Source organism: Notolepis coatsorum (genome assembly GCF_963971535.1).
Source record: "Notolepis coatsorum genome assembly, chromosome: 7".
NCBI classification, from domain to species: Eukaryota; Metazoa; Chordata; class Actinopteri; order Aulopiformes; family Paralepididae; genus Notolepis; species Notolepis coatsorum.
This window is the reverse complement of record NC_140171.1, coordinates 146,818,881-146,844,468: the sequence shown is the minus strand read 5'-3', so window position 1 is coordinate 146,844,468 and position 25,588 is coordinate 146,818,881. Positions and strand designations below refer to the sequence as shown.

The following is a 25,588-nucleotide window of genomic DNA, read 5'->3' as shown; positions in this document are numbered from 1 at the left end:
ATAGAATAAAAGATACAGTAAATAAATACAGTAAAAATATACTGAAGTCTACAGTAGGTGTAATATTGCACAGTGCTGTTTAAAAAGTAAGAGTCCAGGAAGATGGTAACTGTCACTCTGTGCTCAGTGATGCAGTGAGGCACAGTGATGCATTGTATAGTCTGATGGCTGTCGGAATGAAGGACTTCCTGTGCCGTTCAGTGCTGCATTTAGGTAGTGTGAGCCTATAACATGCTCCTCCTGTCAGCCAAGTCTGTGTATAGTGGGTGGGAGGGGTTTTCCCTGATGGCCTGGAGCTTAGCAAGGTTCCTCCTCTCCGCCACCCTCGCTAGAGTCCAGCTCCACCCCAACCACGTTACTGGCCTTCTTGACCATCTTATCCAGCCTGTTTGTGTCCCCTGCTCTCAGTCCGCTGCCCCAGCAGGTCTGTTATATATATCCGTTCAGTCTGTTTTTGTATAAGTGAAAGTTCTTAAGATAGAGAGAAATTCGATTTTTCAATTGCCTCTCTGCTGTTTAGTTCAGCACCGTGGGCAGCGCCAAGCAAGCCACAGTGCCGCTGTCCCAGCTGAAACGTATAAAAGGGAACCTGTGTTGAAAAACCATTGTGCCCCCCCCGAGAACATTTTATGCCCCCCACTAATTTGTTTCTGCAGCCTGGTCTGTCCATCTGTTTACTATACAAGCAGCACTCCCATTCTCTTTTATTTATTTTTTTTAAATCTTTTTTTTAAGTACAGTACACTGCTTTCTCTTTTTCCCTCTCTCTCTTTCCTTCTCTCTCCCTTATTTATTGTAATTTTCCTTGTATACTATTGCTACTGTCATTTTGTATTTTATTTACTTGTATGCATGCACATAACCTAGCTTGTTTGTTACAGCCTCCCCCCCCCCCCTTCCTCAAAAGGCCTTTGCTTTTTGGTCAGGCTGCTTTTGTATAAGCAGTTGTTATTACTTGCTTACCTGGGTAAATTACATAAATAAAAAATAAATAAAATAAAATGTGAAAGTGTCTAATTACAATTTTACAAGAGTCAAAATTGAGCCTCTCTTTCAGCTCTTCGTTCATGAGGTTCTTCCCCCTCAGATCCTTCAGAAGACCATGCATTGTCACCTCTGTTCTCTGTCCTTTCGCGGTCCTCATCTCTCACTTCAGACACTCCACCCTAGCCAAGGCGTCACAGAGTCTGGCCTTTAGACCAGTAGGAGATGCAGACAATGCATAAGAGGGGTCCTATTAGAAAGAAGGATGAAAATGTTTTGAGTAATATTTACATCACATCACACACAGTCACAGCTTTTCTTTTTTTATTTGTTCTTTATTTAAACTTGAGTGAATTGAAGGGGTACCCTCATTTTTTAATGACACTGAGAGAGAGAGAGAGAGAGAGAGAGAGAGAGAGAGAGAGAGAGAGAGAGAGAGAGAGAGAGAGAGAGAGAGAGAGAGAGAGAGAGAGAGAGAGAGAGAGAGAGAGAGAGAGAGAGAGAGAGAGAGATGAGTTTTAATGCTTCTTGATCAAAATAAATAAAACTGTATTATTTCTGTCTTTGAGTTGCAGGTGTAGGCTTAACCCTAGGCTGTTTTCAGAGCCAAATATATGATAATATGATTTCTTTCTTTCTGCAAACAGCATTCAATTCCGTGGTGTAGCTGTTAGAGCCAGCACAAATAGAGTACTATCAAATAGTCTTATATTATTAATAACCTCATTTTGTTTTGACCCAGAGCAGTGTTGACAGTGAGTGACCACTGGTCAACAGATGATGGGGGCGGGGCTTCAAGCACCGTAGCCAATCGTAAGTTTGTATTTGGTCAGGGGGCGTGGCTTACACGAAACCCACACAAATCGAAGCTAGCAACTAAAGTTAGCTTGTCGGCTACTTCTCTGGTATGTCTGGTAACGTTAACGTTTGAAATTTCGCCCAACAAATGTCTAGCTACAATGGAAGTTCACAATGCAAATGAATTGGACAACGTAACTGACATTTACAAATCATATTAACAAGTTCCCCTCTTTAGTCCTAGATAGCTAGCTAGCTTGTTATTGAACGTAACGCTGCAGCTAATGGTAGCTACTTCTTTAGCTAACAGCTAACGTCACACAGCTAACTAGTGGGGACTGACAGCCAGTTTGCTTGTTTGTTTATTTATTTTGGTTCTGTTTGCATGACCTGGTTCTCAGGCTCCGGGGACATGGCGTCGTTAACGGCGACAGAGCCAGGTTTAGGTGCAATACCACCGGCAGCAGAGTCTATAGTGCCCGCTTGCATGTTCGCACCTGACCGGACCCGCGCAGAGGGCTCTGAGGACGGCGAGGACGCTAACGGCGAGCCCGCGGATCAGTTAGACTTCAGTAGTAAGGTAGGCCCATATTTTTTTTTACTGCAGCCAATTTGATTGATTGATTGAAAATTGTATTGTATTAACAGATTGCAGAATGGGTACAATACAGTACAGCTCAATACACACAATTGTTAAGGGGATGCAGACCAGAGAAAGACTTTCGTCTTGTTTACATCAGGGTCCCCCATTTTCAATCATCATAATTCAATTCAATATCTCAACAGTTTTAACTCTTTATGCTGTAAGCAAGGAATTGCAGTTTTCTAGCTTGGTTAGTTGCTGTCTGCATTTGACACTTTGCATTTTAGGTGTCTATAAAAGTATAAAACACATGATCAAATGAATGACACGTATGTCGCCACATAACTGTATCCAGCTGGCAATCCACTACTATGACATACCAATGCTATGCTATGATCGTTGTTTGTTAATTGTGCTTGCTCTGGTAGTTCATCTTAGTAGAATATATATTGTGCACTAGGCTTAATTGAATGTTGCATACATATATAGCTTGTAGATTAGACAAAATACGACTGGCTCTGTAAACATTGTTTCTGTCTATGCTCATTTGGCTCAGTTTCTCAAAGAAAAATATCTGGGCTTCTTCTGTTGAATTAAAAGCATCAGTAGTGAGTTATTTGTCAATGGATTCAACACTGCCAGTTGTGTGTTGTGAATCTCTCCTCAGCTGGTTCTCGTCAGCCCAACGGGGGAACAGTATGACTCGTTACTACGGCAGCTCCGAGAGCGGATGGATGAAGGTTGTGGAGAAACGATATACGTGGTGGGAGTGGGTTCAGGTAAGAAGCCAACCAGCAACACATCTTCCTCTCACTTTCTCTTTCAACGTTCCCTTGGCCAATATAAACAGAAGAAAATAGATTTTTAATATTGTGTTGTTGAAGCATGGAAAAATGATTTTTTTGTTCTGAAAAGTCATCGAATTCTGTTGAGACTTTTCCCCCCACTGTGTAGGGACCTGGAAGATGTAATATCCCATATGTTCAGTCACATGCTCCAGGCGTGACCTAGCCAATCAGGACTGCCACATTCAATAATCTACTCTGAAACAAATGAACATTTGAACTAGGGATGTCCGATATTATCGGCCTACCGATATTATCGGCCGATATTGGCATTAAAATGTGATATGTTTTAAAAATTTTATTTTATTTTATTTTTTAAAATTTATTTAAAATGTATTTAACCTTTATTTACCCAGGCAAGCAAGTAAGAAAACATTCTGATTTATTTTATTGTCAAAAGTATTCATAATGTTGTGTTAATTCCACAACAAGAGATATGTAATGTTAATTACCTGAAATTATTCAGTTTTTTGGGGGGAAACCCCACATATATCGGTATCGGTTGATATCGGTATCGGAAATGAAGAGTTGGACAATATAGGTATATCGGTATCGGTAAAAAAGCCAATATCGAGCATCCCTAATTTGAACATATTATGCTGAGAGATTGTCGTTAATTAGGCATGCACATTTTTGATTTTCAAAAATGTGAAGTAGGAAGTTCGTCATGTAAGCTGTCAGCTTATGCACTTTGCGCCTTCCCTGGCAGCTAGGCTATTTGTCTGTTGCTCAGTGTCCATTCTGACAAGCCCGCCCCCCCCGCCACACACACACACACACACCTGCTACCAACAAAGCCCTTGTGTATGTGTTTATTTTCTGCCCACCACAGCAACATGTCTGACCCATATGGCTTGTCGAGGTCAAGGGGCATGTGTGAAGGCTTTCTGTTGCCCTGCTGTAGTGAGTCAGTCATCAGCCAGCTAGCTCTTGCTGGCAGGCTGGCTGCTTGGTTTCACTATAGGGGTGGGTGATATGGTGAAAAATATCATATGCATTTACATTTAGTCATTTAGCTGACGCTTTTATCCTAAGTGACTTACAGGTTCTGAACCCAGGACCTTCTAGCTGTTCTCACACTCAGTCGCTGTTAAATTCATCTCTATCGTAGAGAAAACTAAATCTGTAATGTGTCCGAATAGCAGACTTAAATGATGCTCACGAATATTATGTGATATAGTTTGTCTTGTCCAGTAGCCTAATAGCCATTTCTGAGACAAACTGACTGACACAGCTGCACTCACCACCACCTCGCCTGGACAAACTGAAAGGTCCCACTTAGAGCCATATGAAATCCGTTTTATTTTTTTCCAAATCCATTTTATTTTTTTCCAAATTCAGTTTTTTTCCGTTTTAATATTTCAGAATTCTGTATTTTGCTTTGTATGCTCATTTTACCATCAGAAATAGTGTCTAATAAGTGGGAATGAATAAATGTCCACAATTTAATAAGATATAACAGTCCATTTAATAGGGCTGTCTTAAATACTTCGAAGCTTCGTTCGATGGGCATGGGATTCGAATGAAAATAAAATTCGATTATAAAAAATAAATAAAAAAAGTATATATTTTTGCAAAATCAACTCTGCCTCTCTTTGTTAACTACAACAAGCAATGCTGTTTGTTATTTAAGATGAGGTCGGACTCGGCACTGACAGATTTGTGTTCATTGTGCTGCTTTTATAAAGTCCCACAACATAAAAAAAAGAAAAAGTAAATTTTTTTTTCTTCTTTTTTTATAGTTGATTCCATTTTTATTGCTCAATTCCACGATTCCGTCCGCGATTCCGTGATGGCTCTAGTCCCACCCTGTTTTAGATTAAACTGCAACGAGTATGAATTACTAGTAACTAGTTTTTTTTATCACTTTTTTCTTTTCTTTTCTTTTACATAAAACATGACCACACAATACAGTAATAATAATAATAAACCAGACTTCACAGGACAATAATAGTAATAATAATAACAATAATGATAATAAATACAGAACATCTAATTATATGATCACAGACGCCACAAAATACAATTCTTCCCCCACTCCCACCCCAGGACCACGGACCCCAGAGGATCAGCACCCCATGAATGAATCTTCAATAAAAAAACAGCATTTAAAAAGTGAATTGTATCCTTTTTAAATTCCCTTTTTAAAATGGAAAATTGTGCTTAGAAAAGTACTTGAAAGTCCTTGAATTTCATTTAGCAATGTCTGTGGGAACTAGTGGTGTAAAGGTACACATATCCGTACCGAACCGTTTCAGTACTGGACCTAAGGTTCAGTACGGCTGTGTACCGAACTAATACAACGGTACGTTAACCACTAACGAACGCACGTGCAGAATTTTCTTTCCGTGCAGAATTTTATTCAAAACTCGATTACAAGATTCCTTTATTGCCACACAACCAGGTTGGTGGTATTTGGGATCGGTACAGAGTGTATTAAGCTCTACAGTACATAAAACTGGAACACACACAACTCGATTATTAATTTCAATATAGAATATTCGTTGACAGCCATACAAGTACAATTAGTTACTGCACACTACATCACCCCTGAGTGGAACATGGAAAGCCAAACTTCCCCCCACTGTACCGTAAACCTGTGACTTCAAAACCGAGGTACGTACCGAACCGTGGTTTTTTGTGTACCGTTACACCCCTAGCGGGAACCCTGGAATATATCACCTTCCATCCTTTCACCGTTTGTCCCGCTGTAGACGGTGGGGAGTACGGCCTGGTGGAGAAGGACATGGAGGCCTCTGTGGCCACTGTGCGCTCGCTGTGTGAGCAGACGGAGGCCGACCTCATCCTGCTCCGGGAGAGGATGGACGCCGCCGGGAAGATCCGGGACTACCTCATCCGTCGACGCGTGGGCGAGCAGGACTTCTTGGAAGTCAGGTAAAGCAGGAGCAGAGAGAGAGAGAGAGGAGTTAAGTCACCGCTTGGAACTGATATACGATAAGATATTGCTTTATTGATCCCCTTGCGTAAATGTAGGTATCATAGCAGCATGTGGGAGGGGGAGGTACAGGTAGTAGAAGACATACAGGTACAGGTCACATAATTATAGTACAATAAAAGGGCAGTGTAAACAATATACAATATAATTAACTCTGGACACAACAAGGTGTGAGATGAGGGTATGTGTGCCCTCTCAGTTATTTCCCCCCACAATAAATAGTTACAATATATAATCTAATAACCTAAATCTAATATATAATAAAAATGCTAAAATGCTAAATATATGCAATATATAATCTAATAAACCAATAGTCTAAATCTAATCTAATAAAAAAAAATGCTAATTTAGCATATATTCATATAGTTCACAGGGCTCGAAATTGCGACCGAAATTGTATCTGTGCGACATCAAAATATAATTCGGAGCATTCGTGCGAGTGCAAATAATTGTTCTGGTGCGACCATATTGCGATGCTCTTATTTTGAAAATCCCGTGGAGAGTCGTATCCACTCGGCTCACAGCACAGCAGTAGCGTCTGGAACGCGGACATTGCAACAGAGCAAGGCTAGTGTGACTATAACAAGTCCCTGCTGTTTTATTCCGCAACGGGTCAAATGCATCTAACATGCTTTGCAATCCTCGCTGTTCCTTTATGCCCACGTCGTGTTAAAGACCGAAATGAAAGTTACGTTAGTGTAAGCTAACAAGCTAATCCTGATCAGAGCGATAGACAGAGAGAACAGCAGAGGGGACTGAGGAAGGGGGGCGGGGGCAGGGGCAGGCATTCTCCCTGTGTGTGTGTGTGTGTGTGCGTGCGTGTGCGTTTGGAAAGACCAGATGAAGTATAGTATATTTATAGTAAATGTACAGAGGATGGACAGATAATGTTGATATTTAAACATAAAAAATACAATACATAATAAATGTATTCATGATCATCATGCAACATAAAACAATTGCAGGAACGGTTTGGGAGAGGAAGGGGTTTTAGGTTGCGTGTTGTGAGTTCCAAAAAAATGTACTTAAGTTTAAAGCTCAATATATCAAAACGTGGCACTTTACAGTGAACAGGAGGTCTATTTGTATTAAAAACAATAGATTGTTTTTCATTTAAATGTCTGGAAGAGCTCAAAAATAAATCTAAATGTTACTGATTGTGTTAAATGGTCATATAATATTGTCTCATATCGATCGCAGGCAGACCAGGCTGCAGAAACAAATTAGTGGGGGGGCATAAAATGTTCTCGGGGGGGCACAATGGTTTTTCAACACAGGTTCCCTTTTATACATTTCAGCTGCCCACGGTGCTGAACTAAACGGCAGAGAGGCAATTGACAAATCAAATTTCTCTCTATCTTAAGAACATTCACTTATACAAAAACAGACTGAACGGATATATATAACAGACCTGCTGGGGCAGCGAACTGAGAGCAGGGGACACAAACAGGCTGTATAAGATGGTCAGGAAGGCCAGTAGCGTGGTTGGGGTGGAGCTGGACTCTAGCGAGGGTGGCGGAGAGGAGGAACCTTGCTAAGCTCCAGGCCATCAGGGAAAACCCCTCCCACCCACTATACAGAGACTTGGCTGACAGGAGGAGCATGTTATAGGCTCACACTACCTAAATGCAGCACTGAACGGCACAGGAAGTCCTTCATTCCGACAGCCATCAGACTATACAATGCATCACTGTGCCTCACTTACACTGCATCACTGAGCACAGAGTGACAGTTACCATCTTCCTGGACTCTTACTTTTTAAACAGCACTGTGCAATATTACACCTACTGTAGACTTCAGTATATTTTTACTGTATTTATTTACTGTATCTTTTATTCTATTTTTATTCTATTTCATTCTATTCTATTCTTAGGCCATTTGTTTTGTTATTCGTGACTTGTTCTGTCTAAATGTTTAATGTTGAGTGATTTGCAGTGTCAAATTTCCCTCAGGATAATACATTTCTATTCTATTCTATTCTATATCTTTGAAAAGTCTCCATTTATTCAACACTTCTGAATTCACTGACAAACTGAACTGAACTGACAAAAATAAGGTGCATAAAAAAGCTAACAAAATTCCTCCACAGGCTACTCATTAGTAGAGTGGCAAGCAGCGTTTGGGGACAGTGAAATCTTCTTAAAACACTGCCCCTCCACTCATTCCTGAACTTTTTTGTTAAGTCCTTCTCAAATGCCAACTGAATTAAATTGGCCTTGCGTCGATGAAGCCATACTAAGGCAATGTTCTGTAAAGACGTTCTTGAGGGTAGAAAACAAATTCTCACAGAGTGCCGTGCTAGCTTCAGTAGTGTTGTTGTTGACATCAGTGCCCACTAGGGCTGTCCCTGACTAAGGATTTGGATAGTCGACTTTGATTGACAAAAAATGTTAATTTAAATTTTTTACCAGGGTGGGCCCCCTAATGCCCGCCCATGGCGCCGGGTCTGATCGCAGGCCCCTGAATCGAATCGTATCGTATCGTGGCAGACTTTGTGATATCGGCAAATATCGTATCGTTGTCCAAAGAATCGATATTGTATCGTATCGTGATGAAACTGGTGATTCCCACCCCTAACTAGGTCTACACTATACTATAGTTTAAGGCTACTTTCACTGTTTTACTGCATTACAGTACTGTTATATTGTGGTTTTTTTATCAATAAAAAAACATATATTACTTACCGGTATATATTGTTGGTGCTCCTTACATTTAGGTGGGTGCTCCTAATTTTTTTTTCATATAGTGTATAAATGGCAAAAACTAGGGATGTTCGATATTGGCTTTTTTATACCGATATCCGATATACCGATATTGTCCAACTCTTAATTTCCGATACCGATATCAACCGATACCGATATATGCGGGGTTCCCCCCCCAAAAAACACATTATGCATACTTTTCACAATAAATAAAATAAGAATTTCTTCTTACTTGCTTGCCTGTGTAAATAAAGGTTAAATAAATGTAAAAATAAAAACGTATTTCTTATTTTTATATATTTTTAAACCGATAATTTCCGATATTACATTTTAATACCAATATCGGCCGATAATATCGGACATCCCTAGCAAAAACTGATTTCAGGTCAGCATCCATGGGCAACCTGGATAGGATATGGAGAGAGAGAGAGGTGGGGCTTGATGGAACAAGGGATGGAAAGATGGCAGTGGGACAGAATGGGGAAGTTTGCTGTGTGACCCTGGCCGGATGGATCTATTGATTTATTTATTGATTGATCAGCAGGTTCACATTGGGTAGTTGGGGGAGGGGGGGGGGGGGGGCAGTCAATGTTTTGTAAATCAAGGGCTCTCAGTGTAAACCAGCTCAGTTTCTGGTCAGGGAGGGGGCACAAATACTGGACGTGTGTGTGTGTCTCACTCACTCGCTCGCTCTCTCTCATATATCTACTTTTCTCCCACAGGGTGGCGGTAGTAGGCAACGTGGATGCCGGGAAGAGCACCCTCCTCGGGGTGTTAACCCATGGCGAGCTAGACAATGGCAGGGGCTTTGCCCGTCAAAAGCTCTTCAGACACAAGCACGAGATGGAGAGTGGCAGAACCAGCAGCGTGGGCAACGACATCCTGGGCTTCGACCAGGAGGGACAGGTGTGTGTGTGTGTATGTGTATGTGTGTGTGTGTGTGGGGGGGGGGGGGTTCGCACAAGGTCCTTAACACATCAGGTGCCTTTCAGCAGAGGGCGCTGTGGGCCGTGAGTGCCAGCGCTCTGTTCAATGGGGATAAATGCCGGTGTTTGCAGTGCTAAACCTATATTAAATATTATAGCTATGGATCTAATAAGTTCCGGTGAACATGCAAAAAAACAGATACGTTTTGTTCATCCATGATCAAATAGTTCTGAATCAAGAAATACATTTAGTTTTTTATTTAAAGTGTAACTAATTGTCGGAAATTGGTTTTAAGCCATAAATATTGATTTTTTTTTTTTATTAAAAACGTTATATAAAAGTTAATTGTATCCTTTTAAATGCACTTAAAAAATGAAAAATAGTGCTTGGAAAAGTCCTTTGCAATGTCCATCAATATATTTGAGACCTGGAACACAGGACCTAGAATAGGGAGATTAAAATATCAGGACAGGATAGGGTAGAAGAGGTCAAATAGGGACTTGGGAGAGCCCCCTAGTGGTCAACTGGCTTGCCTGGTATGACCAAGCACTTTAAATCAAACCTTTTTATACCAAGGACATCAAATAGATATATGATTGTGGACCTCATTTGAAAATAGTTTTCCCCAGGGCCCCCGTCTCCCTCTTTAGTATTAGATTGTGAAGAATTTGACCACTGTCTAGTAGGGTTGGGCGATGTGTTGAGTTAAAATGTTTTAATTACAATCAATTAACTTTAATAAGGGATATAAAAAAGGTCAGTATCGATGAACATTCTGAATGTATTTTTGATGGTGCATTTATTTAGGCTGTTTTAAGCATTCTATATGCCAACATATCCAGTTAAAACACCACAAATTCACTATTAAGTAAAAGCCAAACCATACGTTAACGTGGAAGCTTAGACATTTCAAGCATCAACAATATGGGGCGGCCGGGTAGCGTAACGGATTAAGCGTCTGTCTACCACCGCAGAGACAGTGGGATCGAATCCGGCTGCCGCGGTACCTCCGGCTTGGTCGGTCGTCCATACTGACACAATTGGCAGTGTCAGCGGGTGGAAAGCCGGTGGGGTGGGTCCTGGTCGTTGTAAAACAGCGACTCCTACAGGTCGGTCAGGGCGCCTACACAGCGAGGGAGGGAACTGGGGAGGGTAGTGTGATCCTCCCACTCGTTACACTTCCCCAGTGAGAGTCCTCGCTGTCAGGTGAAAAGAGGCTGCTGGCTGGGTCCTATGTATCGGAGGAAGCATGTGATAGACTTCAGCGCTCCCTAGACCGGCAAGTGGGGGGCAAATGCGCGCAACGACCAGGAAGGGTCATAACGACTAAAATTGGGATGGGAGAAAAATACAGAAAAATAGGAGGAGAAAAAGTAGATAAAAAAAAGCATCAACAATATAACTTTCTGAATGAATGTTTTATTCCTGGAATTAACGTTAGAAACCTTCGAAAATATAAATACATTTTCTGAATTTATATTCTCCTCTTGTCCAAAGTCGGTGAATGATCCTCCCTCTTCCTCTCTACCGTTGTCCTTCCTCCCTCTTCCTCTCTACCGTTGTCCTTCCTGTCGGTCCCAGGTAGTGAATAAGCCTGACAGCCATGGCGGCAGCTTGGACTGGACTAAGATCTGTGAAAAGTCTTCCAAAGTGATCACGTTCATTGACCTCGCCGGCCACGAGAAGTACCTCAAGACCACTGTCTTCGGCATGACCGGACACCTGCCTGACTTCTGCATGCTGATGGTGAGAGGAGGGAGGGAGGGAGGGAGGGAGGATTTTATTTCTCCACATGGTAAATACACAGGTCACACCATGTTTACAGGAACGTTTTGGAGTTGTATTTCGAGTGTATTTCATGACTGTTGGGAAGTAGGCTACACTGGCACACCTACTTCCAGTGAATGACGCTAAGCTAGGCTAACAGCTCGGCTGTTCCCTAAGCCTAATGCATGCACGGAGAAGAAAAGGGTATGTAATTATACATTTGTCCAAAATAGCTGGTTCAGATATGGTTAATCCAGCTGCCCTATGATCAGATGAATCCATATTATTTATTTTTCCGACATCAAATGCGTAATTTTTTATCGTACAAATATTGTCATATTTATTTGAATTATTATTCATTAATTAATTCCAAGGAGGCCTGTAGGGTTGACATGAAGGAATCACTATGATTTGTCCCAAATAAAGCCCTTAAGAACACGGAGCACACCAGTCTGTCAAGTTAAGTGTGCTCCTCAGCACTCCTAAATCTTGCTCTCAGCCACGGCCGAATCCAAGCTTAGGGACGGTTGGGGAATCTCACAACCGGCCCTAAGATGTCTCAAATGGCCCTGAGAGCAAATTTCTTGTCATAAGTCATTTGAGACCCAATGGCTTTACTCTGAATGTAATGCTTTCTCCGCAAGTTCTACTGTGCAGTCATTTTATAATGCCTTTCCCTCTCTCTCTCTCTCTCTCTCTCTCTCTCTTCATAGGTTGGCAGTAACGCTGGCATCGTTGGCATGACCAAAGAGCACCTCGGCCTGGCATTAGCTCTCAACGTGCCAGTGTTTGTAGTCGTCACTAAAATAGACATGTGCCCAGCCAACATCCTACAAGGTAAAGAGACACTTCACACTATCAATTGATTAGTATCAACTGTTAATAGTTTTATGTGATATTAGTAGGGCTGCAAAATCTAAAGAATTTGCAATATTCAAAGTCGACACATTCTATGGGAATTAATAGCTGTAAGGTACTGAAAATATGTGACAATAAAGGAGTCTGAATCTAATGGGATTATATGGGAATTAACAGGTTATTTGCACAGGATGTATTTACCATGTCATGTGCAGATAGAATCATAAACCATTTACCTTAACCCCTTAATGCCTGTATTTATGACGTGAAATAAATCTCGGCCCGGTACTTAAAGCGTTCCGTCTTGGGACGGATTTCTGTCGATTTGATTTGGAGTTCCGTCAATTTGATTCCGAGTCTGATGGATTTCCCGTCAATTGGCTACCTGGTATAATATGATTTGTAGATGCATACAGATTGAAACTAAATGGAGCCAATCGGAGGCGTCAAATATCATGAAAAAGGGCATTTTTTCCCTACCGGGGCCACGCCAAGCAGAGTCATGGCGAGCGATAATGGCAGGACGCACGCAGCGACCGAGAGACAGGATTACGCTAATAGTTTGTTGTCGGAAATGTATAATAATCACAAGATACATTCAGACTGTTGGATCTAAATAAATGGATTTATGGACACATTTATGCCCGGACCACAAAGCTTATCGAAGGGTTAGCGGAGGCGCGACGGCTCTACCGGAGCACGTCAGCCTGTTATATGAAAATGTAATTGCACTAACGTTACGCACGCCTGCTATACCGATTAGCTAACGTTAGCATAATAACGTTAATGGAAGGAGTAAGCCGGCCGCTAAAAAGAAAACCCACCGCAGTGTTCTCAGACGAAAAGGATGAGCGGGGCCACCCAACAAAAGAAAGTTTAGAGAGGAATGGAAGTTTGAAGATAGCGGTGTTTCAAGAGACTGGCTAGGCTACTGCGGGCTAGTGGTGAGTTAACTTGTTCTGTGTGCCGCAAGTATGTCAAAAAGAAAAACAAGCAACACATTTGTCATTTTCGTGTTACTTCACAGTACAAATACGTGAGTCCTCTGCTGTGGTTGTGAGTATCCTTTATTAGCTTAACTCCGTAGCAACATCACACAGGTGTATCTGTAGACCAGGGGTAGGCAACCCTAGTCACGCATGCCTGCATAGGCACGCAGGGGCATTTTCATAGGCACAGGGGGCACCATACATTTTTTTATATATATATATATATTTTTTTTTTGAAATATTATAGTGAAATATTTTGCACTGTTGTCGCATTTATCTTGTTGAAATCCTCCCACAGGTTCTTTTTACTACCACATATTTAACACTATGGTCGCCAAAAATGCCTTACCACATCATTCCCCACCTTGCTCATTCTGCCAAAGACGCCGTACCACGTCTTTGATATCAATATTTAAAAAATCTGTGATCGCAATCATATTTCTCCCCTGGAGACTTGAGATCTACTGTTGATCCCCTCTCAACTCTCCAACGGTTCAAGAGCGCCATCTGGTGGCCGATCGACGGATCGCTCAAACCGGAAACAGGAAATGGAAGCTGGTGCTCATTCCAATTCGGTCCGATCACTCGCTAATAGACCCAGGACTCGAGCGCGACACAATGGATAGTGATCCGTTACCAATAACTCGATAAACAACATGATTTGGACGTATATACTATTATACAACCTGGAGATGGATCGCATATTTCTACATCCCATAATAGGAATATTTCTGCTCCACGTTCATCGCCCAACGGCCCGAGGAAGCTACGGTTAGTTTCAGCGTTATTTTTTAACATGTTCGATATAAACTGCTCTGATGATCATATCATCCACACTAGATGAATCATCTAACGTTGGCCACGGAATTATAAACGACCCCCCCCCCCCCCATCCGGTCAACATCAGATGATAAGTAGTAACTTCTAGAAGCACGTCCATTTGAAATTTCTTATCTCGCGCCGATTGCTATCAAACTGTATACAATCATCAATATAATGCATTTAGGGCTATAAATCACGTTCTGGAGAAAGCTGCAGAAAATGATAAAAACATACTTATACTTTAGACCGTATTTTAGTATGAATATGTGAATGAAAAAGTATAACGTTGCTACACCCTGAACAATAGATACTTGATGTTGAATGGGCCATAGTAATGTCAATTTAGCAATACAATTTAAAAAGTTATAGCCCTGCAAAGAAGGGGAACTTCTCCATAGATAAATAGAGCTGGCGTGGGATGGTTTATTAAGAATATAAGCCTGGCGACCAAAGTGTTAATTGAGACCCTTTATTTGTTTATTATTTCAATTTAGCTGGAAATACATTGCTACATCATTCAGTAACATTTGCAGAGCCTTATAACAAAAACATTATTACGGTCACCATTGTGACCAGTGGGATTAATCAACAAATTGTATTATTTAGTTTTCTATTTCATTGAACATTGCACATGTTAAAAGCCATTTTCTTTACTCAAAATGTGAGTATTACCAAGTCAACTTGTGTTCTTAAAACAATGACAATAAACATTTTTTTTTTATTATGTTGAAATAATGTGGTTGTGTACTTATTTTTCTGTTAACTTATTATGGATTGAAAACTGAAAACCTTAATGCACAGTAACTGAACTCAATATTTTTAAGTTCTGGTAACTTATTATTATTACTTTTTTTTACAGTGTAGTCTTGCGATCAATCAAAACTTATTTACACGATATACCTCACATTCACCCTCCATTCACATCCTGGTGTTCTCCTGGTGTTCTTCATTAGGCATGACAGCACACGTACAGTACACACACCGATGGTGTGTGATGTGTCCAAAAATGAATGGGCAAAGTGAGTGAAATGGTTGCACTGTATGCAGCTGTTTGTCTGCATTGCATCCCCCCCCCCCCCCAACTCAGATTTAGGGTTGATACAACCATCATAATAATATTGTTAATAATAACAATAACAATAATGATGTAATAATGTAAAAATTATCATTAAAAATACCTGATTATGAGAAAAAAAATTACGATGCATGGAATATTGTTGAGGCACACTAGTTACAACTATATTTCAAACAGGCACTCCATGTCAAAAAGGTTGCTGACCCCTGCTGTAGACAGTCTTCTCCCCACCGTATGTATATATTTTCTCTCCACCGTATGTATATTTTTTCTCGCACCCACCCACCCCCTCCTAATGTACAGTCTCCTCCCATCATATGTATATATTTTCTGTTAGGATCTCTGGGTAACAGTACTGTATATTTGCATATCGTATATGTCACAAATGTAACATTACTATATACCTGTAGTATGTCATGTATGTCCCTATGCCATAAATGTTGTGTATGTCATAAATGTCACTATGAATTGAAAATGGGGGCACCCTGATGTAAACAAGACGAAAGTCTTTCTCTGGTCTGCAGCCCCTTAACACTTTGGCTGCCAGGAAACGTGTTTACACGTCATTGCCGGCCATGCTCAAGTTGCCGGAGGACGCTTTACAGCGTCCTTATATCAATATTTAAAAAATCTGCGATCGGATTCATATGTCCCCTCCGCTGGCCTGAGATCCACCAGGAGGACCCACTGAGCTCTCTGGCGGTTCAGGAGCGCCATCTGGTGGCCGATCGGCGCAATCGCTTAACAGGAAGCGGCATAGAGGTTGTGCTGGACGTCCGTATTACTTCCGGGCACTCGCTATAGGTCCCGGCATTCTAGCTCGTCACAATACACAGTGATCGATTGCCAATAACTCGATAAACAACATGATTTGGACGTATATACCATTATACAAGCTGGAGATGGACCGGGTAAATCTACATCCCATAATGATACAATTTCTACTCTACGATGATCGCCCAACGGCGCGCGGAGACTGGGGTGAGTTTTAGCGTGTAACGTTACCGTCTTCGATACTAACTGCTATTATCAACATTTGACCCACATTAGATGATTGGTATAACGCTGCCCACGGAATTATAAACGCCCCCTAGGCCATCCGGTCAACATCAGATGATGTGTAGTAACTTCTAGAAGTACGTCTAGTTGGAATTTTTTATATCGCGCTGATTGCCATAAAACTATTGCATCATCAATATAATGCATTTGGGGCTATAGATCACGTTCTGGAGAAAGCTGCAGAAAGAGATGAAAACATACTTATACATTAGACCATACTTTACTATGAATATGTGAATGAAAAAGTTTAACGTTGCTACACAATGAACAATACATATAGGACTTTGAATGGGCCCTAATACCTGATTATGAGAAAAAAAAATTACGATGCATGGAATATTGTTGAGGCACACTAGTTACAACTATATTTCAAACAGGCACCTAATAATGGCAATGTAGCAATAGAATTAAAAAAGTTATAGCCCTGCAAAGAAGGGGAATTTCTCCATAGACAAATAGAGCTGGCAACCTATGGTATATCATGAATTTAGCCTTAGGCAATCAAAGTGTTAACAATTGTGTATTGAGCCGTACTGTATTGTACCCATTCTGCAAGCTGTTAAATATTGATTGATTGATTGATTGATTGATTGATTGATTGTTATTAACAGATTGCAGAATGGGTACAATACAGTACAGCATTTTCAATTCATCATTTTCAATTCATCATAACATATATGACATACATGGCATACAGATAGACAGTACTGCTACATCTATACATTTATGACATACAAGATTTACAAATACAGTATTGTTTGTGATACAATAAGAGTCTAAAAAAGAGAGTATATACATTTGACAAAGAAACTACATTGGAGGAGGTTGGGTAGGTTGGGGGGGGGGGGACTGTACATTGGAGGTGGGGGGGTGGGTGGGTAACTGTACATTGGATTATCGACGAAACCGAAACAAGTAGGCTCCCTTAACTCTTTCAGTGCCACGTAGGGATGGGAATCGAAAACCGGTTCCGGTTGGGAACCGGTTCCTAATTGGCCGATGCCTGGAACCGTGTGGTTCCCGTGACTTTCGATTCCCTTATCGCTGCCAGGTTTTTCCTAGTTGCGTAATAATGTTAGCGTTGGCATGTAGCCATGGCAGACTCTATTTGATTCATTAAGGGCTCGAAATTGCCTTGGTTTTGGTAATATGCTCCCGAAATGCTCCCGCTGTTTGGCTACTTCTATGTGCAGTGAAAACTACTTGAATGCTTTATAACCTAGTCATTGATTTAGTTTAGGGTGGGCTAAAATTAGCCGCGGAGCTATCGCTAGCTAACGTGAGCTAACGCTATTTAATCAAGCTCACAAAGAGATAAACAGCTGACAGCGGATAGTACAGGTACAAATATAATAAAACAGCGGGTGGGGACTGTTGTGTAAACCTTGTACTCGTTAGTTCACATATAATAAGAGCCGGATTGTTTATTTACTAAGTCTCTACTCTGAGTCCGTCAGACAGGAAGTACCATGGTGCAACATACAAATGTGTCCGTGTAGCAACACAAGCCAATACTTTACAGGACAGGGGCCCGGGGAGGGAGCTCTGTGTGTCTGTGTGTGTGTGTGTGTGTGAGACAGAAGTCAGAGGAATAACGACTGTTATTCAATAGATTAAATTAGTTTAAGAATAAAAAAATAAATACATTTTAAGAGAATCTCAAATACATTATTTTATTTAAGTGTAGGCTATAGTTAATGTTTTATTTTTTACAGTTTTTGTATTTTTCTGACATGGTAAATGGCTGCTTTTTTATATAGCGCTTTTATCCAAAGCGCTTTACAATTTGTTCCTTACATTTTACCCAATCACTCACACATTCACACAACGACGGCGCAGGCAACCATGCAAGGTGCCAACCTGCTCATCGGGAGCAGTTAGGGGTTAAGTGTCTTGCTCAAGGACACATCGACACGCTGCCCGGGAGGAGCGGGAATCGAACCGGGAACCTCCGGATTGCCAGACGACTGCTCTACCTCCCGAGCCACTGTCGCCCCTGACATGGGGGCTCAACAATAAATGACAATCAGAAATGTCAAGTTGCATGTTGTTATTCTAACCAGCTTAGTTCTGTTGCATTTCCAATTTATTTATTTAAATTATAAATTGATCAGGTATCGATAAGAGAATCGATAAAGAATCGAATCGATAAGCAGAATCGATAATGGAATCGTATCGATAAAATCCTATCAATTCCCATCCCTAGTGCCACGCCTGGTTTTCCGTTTTACCGCTTGAATGCCACCATCGGCGCCAATGTTAACGTTAATATCGCCTAATCTATGTTTTAAATTATGGCTATGTGTCTAATCTGCCCATCGCATTATCAAAGACTATTTTCCAGTCAGTGCTGTGAAGACAGATTGTTTTTTTATCGCGTCGTTTCCGTTTCAGAGCAGTTAGAAAAGCCCCCGTTTTGATATAAAAAACAGCTCATTCTGGAGCATTCTATGAAAATCGTCTTTTAGTGGAATATTCCACAACGTTGATATTCGTCGGCCTTTTTATGAATCGTTTTCAAATAAACGCTAGATGATCAATATTATACGTGCACACAAGCACATTACGGCCGCGCACTGATAATCGCTCCGTTGATTTCCTCTTGGACTTTTACAGTGAAACCGAAAGAAGACATTTCACAAAACAGCTTATAACTTCATCAAACTTACTCCGATTATCCTACCACTGATAACATAGAGTCCTTACCTGACATCAGATGGTATCCAACTGGTATATTCCAATTCCTGATCACCATTCGAAAAAATCGATACGTGTATGGATCCAACGCGACACAGTAGATCTCCATTATCCGCGGGGATCTGAGGCTCCAGAATGAACTGTGGTAACCCCGGCTGGATCAGTGAACTGGAAAATGTGGAGTACCGGATTTTTTTCCCCATTCATTTTCATTGAGTCCATTCCAAAATCACTTATGTCATCTGGGAGACGACAGGGGGCGCTTTTTTCCACAGTGATCACCGGCGCAGCTCGGCTATAGTCGGGTAGGCTCGGGTGATGCAATAATTTTTCAGATCGCAAAAAAAAAATAAAATTAATAATTCTGAGAAATCTCGTGAGTGGCACGCAACCACCTATAAAAAAAACCAGAGAAATCTCGTGAGTGGCACTGAAAGAGTTAAATATACCAAAATCTGTGACTGCTGGTCCAAGCAACGTTATAGCATAAATGGATAAAGGAAAATTCAAAACAAAATCAAAGATTAAAGAAAAAAAAATCTCCTGACTAAACTTTTTTTCCAGGCCAAGTCATATTCTTATTTTAACCTCCACTGTATTTTTTTTTAATAGCGTTAGCATTTTAACCCTTTAATCGCCGTTGACGCTTTTCAGCCTCATTCCCCGCCATGCTTATTCTGCCGATGACGCTGTACAGCGTCATTGATATCAATATTTCAAAAATCTGTGATCGAAATCATATTTCTCCCCCGGAGACATTATATGTACTGGTGAGCCCCTGTCAACTCTCTAACGGTTCAAGAGCGCCATCTGGTGGCCGATCGGCAGATCGCCCAGGGCATAAACAGGGAAGTGGACGCTGGTGCTCATTTCAATTTGGTCCGATCACTCGCTATAGGTCCCGGGACTCGAGCTCGACACAATGGATATCGATCCGTTGCCAATAACTTGATAAACAACATGATTTGGACGTATATACTATTATACAACCTGGAAATGGATCGGGTATTTCTATATCCCATAATAGAAACAATTCTGTTCCACGCTCATCTCCCAACGGCGCGAGGAAGCTACGGTGAGTTTCAGCGTTATTTTGTAATGTCTTCTATACTAACTGCTCCAATGATCATATCACCCACACTAGATGAATGATATAACGTCGCCCACGGAATTATAAACGACCCCCCGCCCATCCGGTCATCATCAGATCATACGTAGTAGGGCTGGGCGATAAAACGATAACGATAACTATCACGATAAATTATTTCCTCGAAATAAACATGAAACGTGGTCGCAAAGTTTCGATATATCGATTTTCCAAGCTTGGATATGAGCACGCACTAACAACCAATCGGTGAAGGAGATGGCCGAGAGCGAAGGAGACCCGGAAGGAGACCCAGAGGTAGGACTAACTCAACGACAAGGCTTGCTAGGCTAATTAGCTTGCACGGCGATGTTTTATATATTTACGTGCCAAGTATGTGTGTGGCGTGAATTCTGAGGCCACGTTTATAGTAGTGTGGGTTATACAGTGGACGTCGTTTCAATATATTGTGACGGAAGAGAGTATTTTAGTGTCATATTTAGCACATTGTCATGGAATACACCGCTTAGAAGCAACAGGCTGGCTAGGATAACTAGCTTGCACGGCGATGTTTTATATATTTACGTGGCGAGTATGTGTGTGGCGTGAATTCTGAGGCCACGTTTATAGTAGTGTGGGGTATACAGTGGACGTCGTTTCAATATATTGTGGCGGAAGAGAGTATTTTAGTGTCATATTTATTACATTGTCATGAGATATTCCGCTTGTCGGCTAACTGCTAACGTGCGCGGACTGATGACGACATAAACTCGACTCGAGACATTCGCTTAGAAACAACAGGCTGGCTAGGATAACTAGCTTGCACGGCGATGTTTTATATATTTACGTGCCGAGTATGTGTGTGGCGTGAATTCTGAGGCCATGTTTATAGTAGTGTGGGTATACAGTGGACGTCGTTTCAATATATTGTGGCGGAAGAGAGTATTTTAGTGTCATATTTATTACATTGTCATGAGATATTCCGCTTGTCGGCTAACTGCTAACGTGCGCGGACTGATGACGACATCAACTCGACTTGAGACATTCGCAGCAGCATAAGAAGTTAATTAAACTTGACAGACATTATATCGACGATAATTATCGATATTGAATTATATGAAAATAATTTTATAATTTTATCGCGATAACGTTTTTGGTCATATCGCCCAGCCCTCGTAGTAACTTCTAGAAGTACGTCCATTTGAAATTTTTTATCTCGCGCCGATTGCTATCAAACTGTATACAATCATCAATATAATGCATTTGGGGCTATAAATCACGTTCTGGAGAAAGCTGCAGAAAACGATAAAAACATACTTATACTTTAGACCGTATTTTAGTATGAATATGTGAATGAAAAAGTATAACGTTGCTACACCCTGAACAATAGATATAGGACTTTGAATGGGCCATGGTAATGTCAATTTAGCAATACAATTTAAAAAGTTATAGCCCTGCAAAGAAGGGGAACTTCTCCATGTTAAATACGGCTGGCGAGGGATGGTAAATTATGAATTTAACCCTGGCGATCAAAGGGTTAATGTTGCGTTTCTTTTTCAGTAAAGACGAGACCCAAAGTGTATATTTTCAGCACTACGTTTGTTCACCAATGATTTTGAAGTGTTATTAATTAATATTGTAAAAATCTCTGCATTGCATCAAAAACCGGATGATTTAGACACAAGGAAATGAAAAAAAGAGAAGACTTTTGACGGACGTAAACATTTCATAAAACTACACGACCCAGCTCACACCAGCTGCTGTCAAAGCTTTTCTTTACCTTTCTGTGAATGTCTAGAAAAAAAACACGTGGCAATCTGGTGAAAAATAATAACAATAACAATAACAACAATAAACATTATACAAAAGTAACTATATTTACAGTAGATTTCATTCACTATCTTTGCTGCCCTGTAACGGGCACCTGGTGGTACTAAATCCAGATTGAACTCAGCCATTGAAAAGAGGAGATTTGACCCGAACCATAGATGTATGACTTGGCCATAATAAGGTAATTTATAGGCCTGATATTCTATTATTCTATATTCATATTTTAAATAGCATGTGGTACAATTCAGTACTGTATCTACAAAACCCCCTGTAATTCAACTGCCCTTTATTGATTTGCTTAGTTTTTTTGTACACTTGATCTCAAGAAGGTGCTGAATGTTTCACGTCTGGTCATTGTTAGCATGGTGTTATTCACCGTCAAAAAATAATAATAAAAAAAGATAATAATTTATATTCTACTTTTGGTTCATTACAATGAATTTACTCAAGCATAGTAATAGACACAATATGCCTGCCACTGGGAATACATTCCCTGAGGTCTATAGATAGCCCCAGATACCAATAACATGCAAATGGACCTTGTAGAAGTGGAGCAATCCTCCATATAAAAAAAATAATATATATATATATTAGGGCTATCCCCGACTAAGGATTTGGATGGTCGACTATGATTGGCCAAAATTTGCCGTTAGTCGACTATATATATATATATATATATTTTTTATCATTCCATTTGGGCTGTGGGCGGTGCTTAATGTCTGAAGGAGTCGACTGAAGGCTTCTTGTCCTCTGCAAAAGCATGCAATTGATCCACTGATGGATACATCTTGATATTTGTCTAGTCTAGTGTGTTCATTAGATGAAAACTGATACCGATATTACTTTTTAATGCCAATATCGGCCGATAATATCGGACATCCCTACCCCTAACCCTTTCACACATGTATCATGTAGTTCCCCTTTCACTGTCAGTGTTTCCCCTAGGACTTTCTTCAGGGGGGTTGGTAGCCCCCCCAAAACTACTAGTGTTGTCGCCGGGTGCGCGTGTCACTGATACGTGGTGTCAACAGTGTCATCATAGACATCATAAGGCGGTTGTTAGTATCGGTGCATTTTTTTTACACTGAGCTGAAATGAAACGATTGCACATAAATTAGGTAAATAAATATTAACAATATTTATTTACAACCCATAAATGAACTTATTTACAATTATACATACAGTAGTGACAACACACATATGAACTATTTACAATACAGGGAGGCACATACAACACTCAACTATTTACAACCAGTGTCAGAGCGAGTGCACTCAAGTTGTTCGGAAATTCTGAGGGCTCAAGAGTGCACACTGGACGCTCTCACCAAAGAGTCAGTTTATCAGAGCGGAGCAGATTTTCAGAGTGAATTTATTAACTCACCTTAACTAGGGCCCTATGAAATCCGTTTGAATCTTTTCCTGTTTTCGGATATGAATTTCCCAGTTTTCGGATTTCTCTGTTTTTAATTTTCCCGTTTTCGGATTTCTCAGATTTTATATTTTTTCCTTTGGATTTAACCAAAAAAAACAAACAACAACTTATGTTTTTAACTAACTTTAATAACAGTACATCTGCAAACAGTCCCAGTGTAGTTCAGTGCCAGTTCAGTTATGAGGTTTCTTTTTTCCAATTCAGTTCAGTTCAGTTCAACTGCCACTGCAGTGAAATAACTAAATAATAATTAAATAGTTAAAAAATACAAAATTATAATTTGTTTAAAAGAAATCAGAAAAAAACTGTAAAATGTCATTTATTTCAAAGAGATTAGAGGTGGTAGAGATTTAAAGGTTCATGCTTCTCCCCATTTCTGGCTGACCATCACCATTGTGATACATGCTGCCTTTGTGTTTTCCTCTTTTGTCGGTCAGCAGCGTTTTGTACTTGCTGAAGCTTCTCTGTATAATAATTTTTTAAGTTTAAATATCAAGATGTATTGTTGAAACAGGTTACCTCGCCGGAGTATTTAAACCCCGCCCGCACGGCTCAGCTCGGCCCAGATAACAAACCACAGCGTTTCTAATGTAGTGCAGTTGCTGCCACAATGCGTTAGGGGGCGGTATTGACCGTCTGCAGACTGCAATCGCAGACACACTCAGAACAGTATGAATTATGAATGGCAATAGCGAATAAAAGAAATAACGAGTTAAACGCGTATATACGTGGTTACGTATATACAAGCGTCTGCTCCCAATCACGTATACGTGGTTGGCCAGGAATGTGTAAAAAAAAAAAAAAAAAAAGTCCTTGAAAGTCCGTGAATTTCATTTTGCAATGTCTTTGGGAACCCTGGATGGAGAAATGCACTGCATATTGAATGCACAGTGCAGGTGCACAATTCCAAACCTATGAACAATGTCTGCAAGTTTTCCAGAACATTTCTGACCCTTTGCAACCCTAGATGCAAAATGTTCACTTAACAGCTTACAGTAGTTGTCCGTAACAGACAGTGCTTTGATTCTAGAATAATTCACTCGTTATCTTTTTGTGTCTGTGTGTGTGTGTGTGTGTGTCTGTGTGTGTTTGTGTGTGTGTGTGTGTGTGTGTGTGTGCATGTACGCAGAGACACTGAAATTGTTACAGAGGTTATTAAAATCGCCGGGCTGCAGGAAGATCCCTGTGCTGGTCCAGAACAAAGATGACGTCATAGTCACAGCCTCCAACTTCAGCTCTGAGAGGTAGGAGAGGAACACTTAACACTTTGAGTGCCAACGACGAGATTTCTCGTTAGTTCATGCAAACCGTTCAGTGCCAGAGAGACGAGAGATCTCGTTCTTGATAGTTTTTTTTTTATTAGCGATTTCCATTCATATTTCATCAATCTAGCCTCACGTTACCACTGAAACTCTCTCTGAGCTCCATTGGGAAAATGCCGCCCCCTATCGTCTCTCCGGATGGTACTGCACCCCTTTGGATTGGATTGAATGAAACGCATGGAGAAATAAAAGTCCTGCTTCCACATTTTACTTGTCAGACAAGTAACCAGAGACGATCGAAGTCATTGTGGACCACCAGAACAGCGGATAATGTGTGTTTCCAGTAGGGATGCACGATATTGATTTTTTGACACCGATACCGATAACTTTATGCTCCTCAAGCTGATAACCAATATCGATAACCGATATTTATTGTATTATAATTTTTTTTTAAATATATATATTTTTTTGATAATTTTTTTTTTTTTTTAGTATTTATACGCTCCGACGTCATCCGTACTGCCATCGGTACTCGAGAAATTATGGAGTTTTTTTTGACGAATTTAAACATCGCAAACTAATCTTGTTTGCCGTTTTCTATATCTCCTGCCTCGGTGTCTCTGCCTGCGCGAGGAGCGGGCTGTGCTCACACACACACTCACTCACTCACACACACGGGTGCTGCCGAGTACAGACAGCTCTGCTCTCATCATGGCGGACAGAACAAAACGTTCAAAAGTCTGGGTCTATTTTACTAAAGTCGATGCTGACAACGCTCGTTGCCACAAGTGCAACAAGACATTTGCCAGTAATGTATAAGCGCTGGTACTTGTCAATGTGGCTGGCGGGGAGCTAACGTTATTAGCCTGAGCTCTGAGTAGAATAATGGCCGACAATCCGGAGGTAAATAAACGAACG

At 40.7% G+C, this 25,588-nt stretch overlaps 1 protein-coding gene across 2 annotated transcripts in view; it reads left to right on the top strand.

Moving 5' to 3' along the window:
- Positions 1-1,832: 1,832 nt before the first annotated feature.
- gtpbp1l (GTP binding protein 1, like) overlaps positions 1,833-25,588 on the top strand; it is a 59,515-nt gene continuing 35,759 nt past the window's right edge. The window contains exons 1-8 of one of the 2 annotated variants that reach the window (XM_084319234.1): positions 1,833-1,889; positions 2,184-2,362; positions 3,033-3,144; positions 5,925-6,105; positions 9,591-9,774; positions 11,377-11,541; positions 12,276-12,399; positions 24,538-24,652. In XM_084319234.1, the coding sequence (XP_084175360.1) occupies positions 2,195-2,362; positions 3,033-3,144; positions 5,925-6,105; positions 9,591-9,774; positions 11,377-11,541; positions 12,276-12,399; positions 24,538-24,652 (1,049 nt within the window). In that variant the 5' untranslated portion in view covers positions 1,833-1,889; positions 2,184-2,194. Of the gene's footprint in view, positions 1,890-1,993; positions 2,363-3,032; positions 3,145-5,924; positions 6,106-9,590; positions 9,775-11,376; positions 11,542-12,275; positions 12,400-24,537; positions 24,653-25,588 lie in introns of those variants that run through there. The other variant, XM_084319233.1, reaches the window with a different exon arrangement.